We start from the raw sequence: 14752 nt of genomic DNA, 5'->3' as shown, positions 1-14752 counted from the left end.
GGACCAGAGGGTCTCGGTTAAGCGAGTTTCTTCTTGTATTCCCCAGAGTAATTTGAACTATTTACTCCCCAGTGCTTTCTGGGGCTCTAAGTCGATGTAGCACATCCACAATAATGGAGCCTGCCTTGGACTCATTTCAGGCTTCCCCATAGTGTGGACATGCTATTTTGATTTTGTTATTTTGGGAGTTATTAAATCAATTTTAGTTGCTTTGAAATAGTTTCCTAGTGTAGACGTGCCCTTTGAGAGCTATTACTCTCTGTGATCCTGAGGGTGTCAAAAAAATTGTGATACACTTAACAGAGAGGAATATGTTTTCAATTAGAATGGAATTACTCAGATCCTACTGTAGCTAAAGAAAGCTGTGTTGCCAAAGCTTTTCAGTACTGCTTGTAAAACACACCCTTCACATGTAACTAAAAATATATATATATAAAAAATCTTTGCACTCTTTTAAAGTGTACTGAGATAGTCAAGGTTCTGATAATCAGGAACCTTTAGACCAAGAAAACTATCCTTTTAAAAAAGTTTGGACAGGGTAGTTAGCAATTTAAATAGTCCCTGGATTTAGGAATTGATTTTGAAGTGGTGCTCCTTAATGCGTTTCTGATTTTTTTTAAACTCCCTTTGGTCAGTGAACTAATGTTATTCCTGCAGATCTCTTACCTAATGCAGAGAAGATGGCTGCAGCCCAAAACATTTCTCCCATAAGAGCAGGTATAAATAGCAGCCCTCCCATTCTTTTTCCATAAAGCTGTTGAAATGGGTCTAACATTGTCACATAGCCTTTGGAACGCATGGGTTTTGCAAAAAATAGACCACCTGAAAAGTGAAACAACAAAAATTCCAGCGTTAGTGGAGAAAAGTGTTTACAGTGAGTCAAATATTGTTAGTTTTCACAGGTGTAAAAGTGTCTGCTTGACTGTATTTTTACAGAAATGTAAAATAAAATTAAAATAGTCTTGAAACAGAAAAGGAAGGGTTTTTTTAATGTAAAGAAAGCAGCAGTTCAAAGACAAGATCAATGAAAACCATTTATCACTTCCTACCCTATGTACACACATGGGCTACTTCTAGACTGCAAGCCTCTTTCGAAAAAAAGCGTCTAGACTACAACCAGTACTTTCGAAAAAGCAAGCTGCTTTTTTGAAAGAGAGCACCCAGGCAGTCTGCATGCTCTCTTTTGAAAAAGCACAATTTGCGTTACATAGCGCCTTGTTTCGAAAGAGCACTTTTGAAAAAAGGCATTCTTCCTTGTAAAATGGGGTTTTCTGTGGTCAAAAAAACTATTGCATTCTTTTGATTTATTTTCGATAGAACGCAGCAGCAGTCTAGATGCAGGGGAAGTTTTTTTTTAAAAAAAGGCCACTTTTTTCAAAAAAATCCTGTAGGCTAGACATATCCATAGTGACAACATACATGTTCTGGTTCTGAAAAACAAAATGTGAATGTGTAAAGCCCTGTGATTTAATGCATCCAGCTTGCTGTGAGTAATGCACAGTTGTTTTCATTTAATGTAAAGGCATTTATCTTGAGATTCACATATTGGAACAGCACTGTAGATTTTTTCCCCTCAAATTTCATTTAGTAATGCAGTTACCCAATATACCACTTCACCAGAAACAGATATTGGTACTCCAATGACTGTGGGCCTATGTTATTCCAGATTTACGCCTAGATTGCCCTAATAAAAGTCAATGGAGTTCCACCGGCATAAATTTGGTGTAATGTTGTGGAGACTCAGGAGACTCCTGTATAACTAAGAGTCCAATTTGCCCCCTTCACAGTCTATTGCAAAATATCCATTGTCTGTAATGGCTGTAGGATTGGTTGCTTGGTCAGATACTTCCTACTTGCACCATATAAGCTGCACCATGTACAGAAGATTTAACATATTTCTTCAAATTTCTCTACAATTGAGTCCCTGCTTGTACTTTATAAGGGTTCCAGAATAGCTTACTAATCATGAGCAAATGATATACTTTCATATTACACAGTAGTTAGTTTACTCTGAAAGCTACAGACAGCCTTTCTGCCATTCTTGTACTGTTCATGAATCCCATATCTATTGTACTTCTCTTAACACATCACTGCCTTTTTAGGGTGGCGTAAGGGGATTTGAGAGTGGAACAAGGGGACTAATAAGATGACAGGTATCAGAAATGTCTCAGAGGGGTTGCCATGTTAGTCTGTAACTTTGAAAACAAGAAGTAATCCTATAGCACCCTAGAGACTAACATATATATATAGTATCATGAGCTTTCATGGGCAAAACCCATGAAAAAAGTATGATATTGTCAATTTTTTATACCTTACATACCAGCAGCCATGCAGCATAAGCCTCCTAATTATGTTATATCACTGGCTTTCATTCTGCATTGGAAGGGAAGGATGATCCTGCACTTAGGATACTAGCCTAGGAGCAGGGGCAGATGAGGATTTTGCAGGGCCCAAAGTAGTTTTGCGGGGCACTTCCTTTGACACGATGCATGCACCATGGCACCACGGTGCATGCGCAGGGCTTCTTGAAGCATGGTGCCCGGGGTGGCTGACCCGCTTGCCCTGTCCTATATCCGCCCCTGCCTAGGAGTTAGGAACCCTCAGTTCAATTCCTTGCTCTGCTACAGCCTTCTTGTATGACCTTGGGCCATATATAATAGCATTCATAGACAGATTTGAAGAAATAAACGCTTTATATTACTGTAATAGTCCTCTAATGCAGTGTTTCTCAACCACTAGAATGAGTACCCTTAGGTACTCGAGAGAAATGTGGGGGGTACGTCAACACAAATGAAATTTGGAGAAAACTGATTTTTTGTTTAAAGTTTTACAGTGCTTTATTATTTTTGTACTTTTTACACCCAAAAAATTCATCGCCAGCCTGGCTATGATTAAGTTGTTTAAACAAATGTACAGGCAGTCCCTGAGTTATGCGGATCCGACTTATGTCGGATCCGCAGTTACGAACGGGGCCCTCCCTCTCCCTGGTCTCCAGCAGACCAGGGAGAGGAAGCAAAACGGCGGAACACGCGGGCAGCGGACAGCCCAGACGCTCCGTGGCTTTGCTCTGCTTTGCTCCCCGTCCCCCTCGTCTGCAGACCAGGGGGACGGGGAGCAAAGCGGCGGAACAGACGCGTCTGGGCTGTCGGCTGCCCGCGTGCTCCGCGGCTTTGCTCTGCTTTGCTCTCCGTCCTCCTGGTCTGTAGACCAGGGGGACGGGGAGCAAAGCAGAGCAAAGCCGCGGAGCCTGGGGTTCTTAAGTTGAATCTGTATGTAAGTCAGAACTGGCATCCAGATTCAGCTGCTGTTGAAACTGATCAGTTTCAGCAACGGCTGAATCTGGACGCCAGTTCCGACTTACATACAGATTCAACTTAAGAACAAACCTACAGTCCCTATCTTGTACGTAACCCGGGGACTGCCTGTATTACAATGGTAGAAAAAAAATGTGTATGTCTGAAAACTGTAGGTACTGGGGGTACTTATACTTTTTTTTTCTAAAAAAGGGGTACTTTATAAAAAAGGTTGAGAAACACTGCTCTAATGTGTTCAAAAGGATTAACCTGTGGATGTTCAAGGAATTCTTAATGCTTTAAGATCTCAAATTATTTCCAATAATTAGTAATATATTAGTTTCCGTTCTAAAGTCCTTATTGAAAGGCCATGAAGGTCAATGGAAAGACTCTCATTAATTTTAATGGTGCTTGCACCAGGCCTAACTATGGGATTCAATAACAATTTTAACATCAGCATATTTTTAAAAACAGAGAGTCTAATTTATTTTTGCTTACCTAAAACCAGACTAAGTGAGTATCCAATAGGTGCTTGAGCCCAAGCCAGCCCATAGCCTGGAACATATACAGCTTCTGCTGTCCCATTGATGTAGCCGCCTCCAACCCAGGTGGCTGAAGATGAAGAAGAGGAGGAAGAACGGAAAACGTAAATCTTATTTTGATGGTCAACATGTATCTCAACTTCTAATGTACAACTAAAAGCAGAACTCAACTCAGAAAATTCTTAACTTTTACATTTAACAAGAGTTTAACCAATGGAGATCCTGAAAATGTGGCTCGAATTTCACTCTCCCGCTACATTAAAAAATCTCTTGATCTAGCCAATTTTCAGTTACATAAATGCCATTAAAATTAGAGCTTTGGTGGGCATGTCATCTACCAAAGTTTTAGACTTTGCCACATGTATGTAAGATTCTTAAAGATATATTCATGTAAAAGTAGAGGTCCTGCTTTCATTCAAATAAAAACTGCAACATTGGTCATATTTCCAACCATTGGAAGATAATACACTCATTCTGTCTCTAATGGCAGATTGCCAAACCTCGGAGGCTGAGGATCAAGATTAAGTCTGCAGATCTCTCTCACACAGAAGTGTATTGTAATTACATCTGGGCAAATAATTCATAGAAAATAATTGCAGTGAATTTGAGTTCTTTTCCTGTTTGCAGATTATCTGCAAATAGATCCTGATTTTGGTTAATATATTTGTCAGCTACATGTATCGCTGAATGATATTCATGAATTAATGCTTGGATCTGTAATTTGTTTATCAGCAGTTCATTACAATTATTAGATTTTTGAAATGCAAAACCTAAGCTGTTTTGATTGGACACAGAGATCACAAGATGTTGGTTTTATTTCGTAATTAGATGAAGAGGAATATAACTCTTAGAATCATACTTCCAGTGTAAAAACTTATGATTCTAAATTAGAAATTCACTTTCTATGAGTAGTCTACTCCCAGTAGCCACTATTTCTACAAACATTTATTTTAATAGACTAATTGGTTGGAATATTTGAAGACAGCAAAGATACCACAAAAGAAAAACATTTATTTAAATTTTTGAATTATTTTTATGGAAGATTGTTTACAGTATTCTCCCCATACTTTCTGTAATAATATCACTCAGTCACTGAGCATGTACAGAAAGTTTTTTTTTAATTTGAAGCTAAATTGTGTACCTTTCTATAGGCTAAGGAACAAAGCTAATAGTGAGGTTCCAACTGCAAAGAGAAATAAGGATTATTTTTCTCCTCTGCATTCAGAATCATAGCTCTGGTCCAGTGTGCATCTGCAAATCTTTGCAGGAGATGTTTTTGGGACAGCAGCAGGGTCTGCTCCTGGTAGTAGTGGTCAAATCCTTCTGTCTGTAATTCCGCTTTTACAGTGTGCATTTTGATAGCTTGCTAAGATTTGTTGCAGAATACACAGACATTGCCTATGATAATTATGCATGCCCAAATATCAAAAGACAGAAGAGCACTCATCCCATTGCTGATATCTAGCACAAGGACCTAATACAGGCAGTCCCCGGGTTACATGGATCCGACTTACATCGGATCCCTACTTACAAACGGGGTGAGGCAACCCCACACTAGGTGCTTCCCCCCAGCAGACTAGGGAGACGCGGAGTGGCTTTTCTCAGCAGACACCTCAGCTTGAGAATAAAAGACTGAAGGAAGTGAGATGTGGGAGAATAAAACTGAGCTCTGGAGAAATGTTTGGCTAGAGTTTCCCCTACAATATGTACCAGTTCCGACTTACATACAAATTCAACTTAAGAACAAACCTACAGTCCCTATCTTGTACGTAACCCGGGGACTGCCTGTATTACAGACTCATTGACACACTGATCATACTATAGGCTTTTTATCCACTGACAGGGATGGATGGAAAGGCTAGTGAAAACATAGTGCTCTCTAGTTTGGCTCTCCAGTGTCCAGACATGGCTGTGATATATATTGCTAGCTGTATGTATAGTTGTGGGATTGAAGTGTCTAGATACCGCAACAGTAATACCTACACTGAAAAGGCTTAGGTGGAGGGATGGCTGTTTTACCTTCTTCCCTAAGGAAGGTATGGACACGAAATCTGTATCGTGGTGTCCAGTTTTCAAAGGTCCAAGTCTGGAATAACTTGTTGGCTGAGTAAGATCAATTGCACGAAGTATTGGTTGCATTTGGGATAGGGAATAACAGGTCCGGACCCCTTTACTTTTTCATTCCAACATACTCACTTTTCTTCCTATGCTGATTAGGCATTTTATACCTGCTAAAAACCATGTAGGAGGATGTATATTAGGGTTTTAAATGCACTGAAGGGAATATTTTTCCAACATAGCCTTTCTGATCTAGCTTCCTTAGTACCAGACTGAACTTTTTGGCTATGTCTACACTGGCATGATTTTCCGGAAATGCTTTTAACGGAAAAGTTTTCCGTTAAAAGCATTTTCGGACAAGCACGTCTAGATTAGCAGGACACTTTTCTGGAAAAGCACTTTTTTCGGAAAAGCATCCGTGGCCAATCTAGACGCGCTTTTCCGCAAAAAAAAGCCCCGATCGTCATTTTCGCGATCGGGGCTTTTTTGTGGAAAACACTACTGTGCTGTCTACACTGGCCCTTTTCCGGAACAGTTTTCCGGAAAAAGACTTTTGCCCGAATGGGAGCAGCATAGTTTTTCCGGAAAAGCACTGATGACTTTACATTAGATCGTCAGTGCTTTTCCGGAAATTCAAGCGGCCAGTGTAGACAGCTGGCAAGTTTTTCTGGAAAAGCGGCTGATTTTCCGGAATAACTTGCCAGTATAGAAACAGCCTTAGGGTATGTCTACACTGCAAAGTTAATTCGAAATAACAGCTGTTATTTCGAATTAACTTTAATAGCGTCTATACATGCAAACCAGGAAAACTTCCTCTCCTCTCCCCCCAGCCCCAGAGCCATTAAAGGGGTAGACTCTGGCCACAGTGCCTGTGCCAACTCCAAGCCTGCCAGCCCAGAGCCAGCAGTGGCCACCAGGGTCCCTGACCCAGTGGTCCCAAAACATGAGCCAGCAAGCCACTGGCAGCCAGCCCTCCACCGCTCCCCAGGAGCCTGTCAGGGGCTGGAGAAGGCAGGAACCTTCCTGGTACAGGGTGGAGATCATGGACCTTGTTCAGGTTTGGGGGGGGATGCCCCCAACGTCCATGATCTCTGCACTAGATGGAGGAACGTGGCCATCTTTAGCTGCCAGCCTGACCACCAAAGGCCACATGTGAACCCAGGAGCAGGTTTGCATGAAAATCAAGTTGGTGTGGTGAGACCTCTACCCCTGAGCTTCCCCTCCCCCTTCTTCCCCTTGCTTCCCCCTTCCAGCTCCCTCCTCCCAGGTTTCCCCCTCCCCTCTCCCACCCTCTCTCTTGCCCTCTCCCACCTCCTTTTCCCAGTCTCCCCAGAGGATCATTCCCCCCCCCCCAGTCTTGTTCAATAAACCCAGTGAACACTCTCCTGCAGGGTCTCCTGGATCCCCCAGATAGCAGCCTGCAGCAAGTGCAGCTGGGCTGATGGCAACGACCCCACGAGACGTACCGGCGTGCCCAGAGGCAGCTCTGGCTCCATGTGGCCAAGTGTTGTGGTGTTCCGAGTGTGGGCACTCAAGGCACTCCAAGACAGGACTGCTTTGCTGTCCCTCATCGAGGTAGACAAACAAGTGGGTAACCCTGAGAACTATCTGTCCGGGGTGGGGGTCCCTTTAAGCACAGAGCTCAGTTAGCCTCCGGCAGCAGCCCCACACACTAAGTCCTAACCTGGTGCCCTGCCGGCACTGGTTCCGGCCAGCCTTAACTTCAGTGTCCACTCAGTGTGAATGCGCTATTTCGAAATAGCAAAATGCTATTTCAAAATAGCTTTTGTATGTAGATGCATTAATTTTAATTATCTTAATTCGAATTAACTATTTTGAATTATGTTAATTCGAAATAGTGCTGTAGTGTAGACATACCCTTATTTTTTTATTTTATCAGACCCTAAATGAATAAGACTTAAAACTTTGGAGGTGCTGGTTCTAATATATTTACCATATTTCTAATGAAATAATTTCTCATTTTAGGAAAGAACTGCTGGGCTTCCCCTCATGGTCATTTCACTTTCCTTCCCTCTCAGAACTGCTCACACAGTAATATTCATGTACCTACATGGCTGCAGATATAACATTTCATTGTATTGTTCTTTATGATATTTAGAATGTTCTGACAATGGCCCATAGTATTATATCAGAGGATGTCTTAATAGACCTTTTCCTGAACCAGTTCATGAGAGTGATGTTGGCTTTCAGCACCTCTCTGCATGAACAGGGAATTCTGTTCTCCAAAAACAGAAGATCTCTGAGATCTGTGCAGACCTTGGGAAATCTGTGTTATAACCAATCAGGACATTATCTCTTCTTGCCCTAGCTATGGACAAGGAAGATTCTTGGGCTGGAGCAAGATCAGTATGTATGGGTATGTCTACACTACAAAGTTAATTCGAACTAACAGTCGTTAGTTTGAATTAACTTTCATAGCGTCTATACATGCAAACCACTAGTTCGAACTTAATTCGAACTAGCAGAGCGCTTAATTCGAACTAGATAAACCACATTCTACGAGGACTAATGCCTAGTTTGAATTAAGTAGTTTGAATTAAGGGCTGTGTAGCCACTTAATTCGAACTAGTGGGAGGCTAGCCCTTCCCAGGTTACCCTGGTGGCCACTCTGGGCACAACCAGGGAAACTCGTCTGCCTCCCTCCCGGCCCCGGAGCCCTTAAAGGGCCACGATCTGGCAACGGTGCTGGTGCCAGTTGCAAGCCTGCCAGCACCCAGCCAGTAGATCCTGCACCTGGCATGGCATGAGCCAGCGACCCGCTGCCACTCAGCCCTCTTCCTCTTCCCAGGACCAGGCTGCTGGCTCCCAGAATTAAGTTAGTTCGAATTAGTGCTGTAGTGTAGACATACCCTGAGAGAGAAGGTCTGCTGATAGGACATTCTCCATAGCAGCATTATGACTTTCCATTCTTATCACAAATAGCTCAGATTGACTAATCTTCACTGGATGTTGTAGAGCTAACCTATTTTCACAGGCTTTCGAGAGGAAGAGATGCACCAAGAGCTGATATTTGAGGAGAGAATGGAATATTGTTCAGTATTAATGTCTTGGCTGGTCAGTTTCTGGATCTGAGGGGTGAAGAGGAGTGGCTCCTAACTACATTTTTACTTGCAAGACTATCTTTTAAATATCTGTTGAAAGAACCTAGAGCATTGAGCATTTATGTTATTTTAATGTAGTTATTGTGCAATCCTCTTTTTTAAAACAAGCCAATCAAAGGGAATAAAAAACTAATAATCTATAGAATCTTTCACATATGGGAAATTATTTCAATCTTTTATCTGCCTACCCTTTGGATGGGACACATACAACACCAATTTTCCATTTTAAATGTACACTGGGAGAAAAGTTAGAGATTATGCACATTAGTGATGCAGAGTCAAATTCTGCTCTTAGGTCAGATGAGAAACAGACACTCACTTTAAGTGATCTTTCTCTACAACAGCACATATCAAATATTGGATTTTTCAAGTCATTACGCAGATAAAAAACCAGCTGGCATTTCTTTATAAAATGGTCTGCTGACTGAGCACTCAAATTATTATCAAGATAATGAGATTTTGTAAAACAAAGCTACTGATCACACAAGCATCATATTGATAATTTTTCATTGTGTAAGAAAATGTAGCACTCTCTTTGACTAAAATAAAGAACAGTGTTCAAGGATCATGGCTCCATTTGGAGAATTATTGTTAGGCTGTGGCAGCATTTTGATTAAACAACTCCAAGTGTTTCCCCCAGGGTTTAATCACAACCATAAACATTTATGGTGGGCTAATTTTGCTACAGATCTCATCTCTGAGGTAATTAAAAAAAACTAAATAACATGCTAATAATTGGCTTATATTTACATGTATGCATGTAAAATGATATATGAATTAAAGGCCTGTTTTGTTGTTCAATAAGTCGTAAACAATTTCATGTTTAAAATGAAATGTCGTGAGTTGTGCATAACTCAGTTTTTTAACTTTATATTTTGAAAACAGTGGATATGTTCAACTTTGAACAGTTTCATGTTAAAACATATTATTTACTTTTAAAACCACTATTTCTCAAGAAACATATACCTGCATTTAGATTTTCCTCAATGACCATTTGCTTTTTATAAACACTCTAAATTCTTATTTACAAAATAAATGTTAATAACTGTAAGGGCCTTCCTTATACTACTCCCATGGAACTCAATCCAAAAATTCCTATTAACTCCAGGACTCGACTCTAAATTAGGTGTTAAAATCTATGTATCAGTTCTGACACCCTTATGTTGAGTAAAACCTGATGGTAGGAGTCAATCCTTTGATTTCAGTGGCACTGCTTGTTAAGTAAGGCACTGTGCTGCAGGATTCTAGGTTGCAGCATTGGGCCCTATTCTTATAAACACAATTTTTAAAAGGAAGTTTTAAATTTTTTAAGTTTTCTGGTTCCCACTTGCTTGTGCTATGGGTGTGCTGTGATGCTCAACAACCAGATTTTCGTTTACATTCTCATTTACATGACAGACTTTGTTTTTGAATTAGCACGTAAACAATTAAGGAAACGAATGGTATATATTTATGTTTGAATAATATTCCTAAAATATGGGAATTTCAAAACTCAAACTAAAATACTTTACTTTAACTCATTATGTCTGGTTATCACAATATACTACCGAAAAATCAAAATCCTCCATTGTTTGATGATATGAAAATATCAAGGCATAATGTGATGGTATATTATTGTTGATTATCATAATCTTACATTTAATAATTGTCTTTCGTTCCTGCTTTATAAACTGTGTGGCCCAATCATCCCTGCTCTAATAAGACTTAGGCTCTGATTATGCAAAAATGTATGAATAACTATAAATTTAGCACTGTGCAAAGTGCCACTGAACTGAGTATGGGACTAACTTTATGCGTGGTTGGCAGTGCCATGTTAACTTCAGTGGGACTACTCACAGCACATAAAATTAAGCATGTGCATCAGTGTTTTGATAATCAAGCCTTGCACCATAAAGTACATGGGATTTTTACCTGAGCAAGGACCTCAGGATTGGACCATGTGTGAGTACAGGAAGCATCACCAGCAGAGATGATCAGAGGATAACAATTTTGTTTTGTGGCAACTTTTGAGATTTCAAAAATATTTGTCTTTGTTCTTCTTTTGTTTTGGGAGAAAAGCCTTTGGAATGTGTTCATGATAATGGCATTGTGTCAGGAGGATGTATGTGTCTGGATGGGTAGAACTGGGATGTTTAGGTCCCTTCTCTGCTTGATTCAGAGCAGAGTTTTCCATCCCAAATCCTGGGTACCTAGGTCTTCCAAAATCAAGGCCTAACTGTATGCACCAGCATCCCCGCATCCTCCTTTCATGAAAATGAGAGGTTTTGTTTTGAAACTTCATAATTTGCCATAAAATGGAATCCTCACTCTTCAGTCGCCTCTACTGGTGACGTGCCCCATTTGTTCCAACCAGAGATCATCACAAAAGCTATTTAGCCACCTTTGAATAGAGAGGTGGCAGTTTAGCAAACAGGAACATACGAGTGCTCAGAGGGGAATAGTGTTTTAGCCATGATTCAGAATCTATTGGCTTTAAACAATATCCTTACCAATTTTCCTACCCTACAAACAAATCTGTAGTCCTTAAGTGAGCAAAACGCCTATTGCAGTCAGTGGGAATTTTGCTTGACTAAGGAGCACAGGATTTTGCACTTAGTTTTCATGAGTCTCTTCCTGAATTCTGAAGCTGGAAATATAGCCAAAGAAATAAATTTAAATAGAATCTGATCAATCTGATTTGGAGGCGTAAGAGCTTCATGTTGGAATTGTATTAAAAATCTTACAAAACTGAACAATTTTAAAACAAATATAAAGAGGATATCCATTCAGTTTGTATGCAATGGAATTTTGTACAAATTAGACAGATAGAATATTTGAAAACACTTGCAATTTAGGATAAGATTGTGATGCTTTTACTCACATCACTGAAGAATTACTCACATAAGAAATCCCATTGTCTTCAGTTAGTCCAGTGGGTTCTCTCAGACATTCCAGCGCACCCCTTTCAGTCTGAGAGGTTGCACTGGTATGAATGAAAGTAGTACTGAAATCATTTTCTAATCTCTGACTGCTCACACTAATACGCACAACACAACCTTAAATTGGTTTGCCCAACTATGGCAAAATAGGCCAAAATGATCCCTTGTGTAATTCTACTGAAATCAGCGGAGTTAAATTTGGCCCGGTGCATCAAAAACAGTCTTTGCTTCAGCATGTTTTCCCATTCCTTTTTGTATTTAAAGTTTCCCCCTCCCTAAAACCCATCACTAACCAATGGGTTTGGGATGCTATAATACAAGTAAAATATATAGTCACTCCACTGAAAAATTCTGATGACTTCAGTTTTCTACCTAAAATCACTGCGGACAAAAATGTCTCATATTTTACTGATACAGCATCAGTATAAAATAAAATAGAGTTAATTCTTCCTTTAGAATATAATAACTATTTAAATCACTCTGATATTTACTTATTAAAAAATACAGTATCAAACAAAAACCATCCATCTTAAATCATGACTCTCCATTAATATTGAAATTTTTTTCCACTTTGCATTATTCAAAACACAATATTTCTTATATCTTTTATTCATAGGAAAGAAAGAACGAGATGCTGTATGTTTCATGTATAGAAAAGAGGGTTTATCATACCGGTCATTGTAAATCCACCAACTAGTAAGCCTATATCTCTTCCACCGACTATAATAGCTTCTCTGCGATCTCCATCGCTGCCACTATTTTTGGTTTTCCAGGCAGCCCATATTCCAACAAGCAGGATTGCCAGATAGAATACAATTATAGCAACCAGCCCCTCCACATGGAAAGGCATGTCGAAATCACGACTGTTCCCTGGATTGCTAATTCATTAAGATGTCTGGAGAGAATGCAATAATATATTATACATTATACGTTTGATAAAAGTAAACCGAAAAAATCATACATGGCATGAGACCAGTTAGAACCAGAATATAAAAAAAAACCTAAATTGTTCATCAAAGAGAGTCTATAGATTATTTTATTGATAGGTTATTTCAGATGTAATCAGTAGTAATATAAGTCATGTTTAAAACAATTCAGGTTATCACTACTTAAGAAACTTCTGACAAATCCTTGAAATGAAAGCCAAATAGACACTTAATTTTTTAAAGTTTGTTTTAAGAATAGAAAACAATCATTACATGAATTAAACAAAACAATCTTGCTAAAAATTAGGGTCTTGCAACAAATCACTTATTTTAATCTGAATTCTAATTATTTTATGTACTCCTTGGTACAGTAGAACTCTCTGCTCAAGAAGTACTTTGGCTTACTGCCTCCAGAATAGAAGATATTATTAATATCAGCTGTTAATTTTTACAAATGATCATTAATGAGTTAAAATCCACGCAACAAAATTATATTAATGAACATCTAAAGCTGTGGACAAATAATAGCCATACTAGAAAACTTGAATCTTGAAATCTCCACACTTTCCCTCCCCACATTTGCTTCCCCCTTTCATCTCCTGTACTTATACACCTGTATGTACCTGCTTTTGCACATCTGGATTTGCTTTTTGATATGAAAAATTTCTCACACACTACAAGAATTTTTTCAATTTTGTCATTCATTTTATAAATAAAAAAATTATCAACTGAATGGCATTTTACAAAAGTCACAGCAGTACACCATGGCAAATAGAAGACAGGTGTAATTGAAATAATCTTAGATACATAAGTTCTAGACAATGCTATTAAGTTATATGGCTATTCAATGCACCTTTGTCCTCTTTTCTCACAGTTTCTTTGCACCCAGTTTCTCAGTTAAACAAAGAAATAAACTCTGTGTTTTTATGTACTAGTTATTGATACCAAATATGCCATCTTTATAGCAATGATACTACAGATCTCTACATAACAGAAAGTATTTGTTTGCCTACAAGTGAAGTTTAACTATTCCCCTAGGAATTGCCAGTACTACTGTCATCTAGGCAGAGAGTAGCAAATTCTTCCAATCCCCCCTCCTCTCACAATCCAAAACCTTTGATACACAGAACTGATTCAAACAAGGCAGGCAGCCTGTAGTTTCTGAGTTCACAAAGGCAAACCCTGAGCTTGCCTTCTAGCTACAGGAGCAAGTTAGAGTTATTGCTCCCATTCAGAAAAAATAGGATCCAGACACACACAGTTCCCTGCATCTTCAGCATCACTCAGCCAAAGCTTTTCCCTCCCCAGTGTCACTAATCCCATCCTTGATCCAATTCACCTCTTTTGTGGCAGGGTCTCCTCTTTCCCCTTCTTTCTGTGCTCTCTGTCTCCCCTGTCTCATGCACTGGAATCAAGCAGTCAGATCCCAATGCCTTTTGTCCACCCACAGAGGTAGATTGTGAGAAGCAGCGTTCTCCTTTTTTAAAGGGACAGTTACATTTCAAAGAGCTCCAGCCCCACAGGAGCATCACATTGACTAGAGCGAATGTACGTTGTGTCCCCGTACAACACGGCACACTACTGACGCAAAGGCAGTCACGCGCTGCGCCAACTAGGAGGCTCACTGTTCCCCTTTTCAGTGTGGGGAGTGTGTGTGTGTGTCACAGATGGGGGGGACATCAGAGTGCAAGGGGGGACTGGGTAAAGAGATGACTCAGAGGAGAATAACTATCTGAGCCATGACAGAGGGAGGGAATGAGGAGATGGGAAAAGGGGGAGGGAGAAAAAAAATGAAATAAAGAGTCAGAAAGGGGCAGGGAATAAGGAGAAGGAGCTAAAAAAGATTGGGGATGAGAAAAGGTGAAGGGGAGCGAATGCGGGAAGGGAACCAGA

General features: G+C 39.9%; 1 protein-coding gene across 1 annotated transcript in view; it reads right to left on the bottom strand.

Annotated features, from left to right (window-relative positions):
- The window catches only part of SLC5A7 (solute carrier family 5 member 7), a 38396-nt gene extending 23912 nt beyond the window's left edge, over positions 1–14484 (bottom strand). Inside the window, exons 1-4 of the mRNA XM_006114558.4 lie at positions 14199–14484; positions 12606–12828; positions 3792–3905; positions 667–822 (exon numbers count right to left, since the gene is read on the bottom strand). Of these exons, the coding sequence (XP_006114620.1) occupies positions 667–822; positions 3792–3905; positions 12606–12783 (448 nt within the window). The 5' untranslated portion in view covers positions 12784–12828; positions 14199–14484. The remainder of the gene's footprint in view (positions 1–666; positions 823–3791; positions 3906–12605; positions 12829–14198) is intronic.
- Between the last annotated feature and the right edge of the window lie 268 nt (positions 14485–14752).

Source organism: Pelodiscus sinensis, chromosome 1 (genome assembly GCF_049634645.1).
Source record: "Pelodiscus sinensis isolate JC-2024 chromosome 1, ASM4963464v1, whole genome shotgun sequence".
In the NCBI taxonomy this organism is placed as follows: Eukaryota; Metazoa; Chordata; order Testudines; family Trionychidae; genus Pelodiscus; species Pelodiscus sinensis.
Note: the sequence above shows the minus strand (reverse complement) of the source record. Positions and strands in the feature narration are given on the sequence as shown.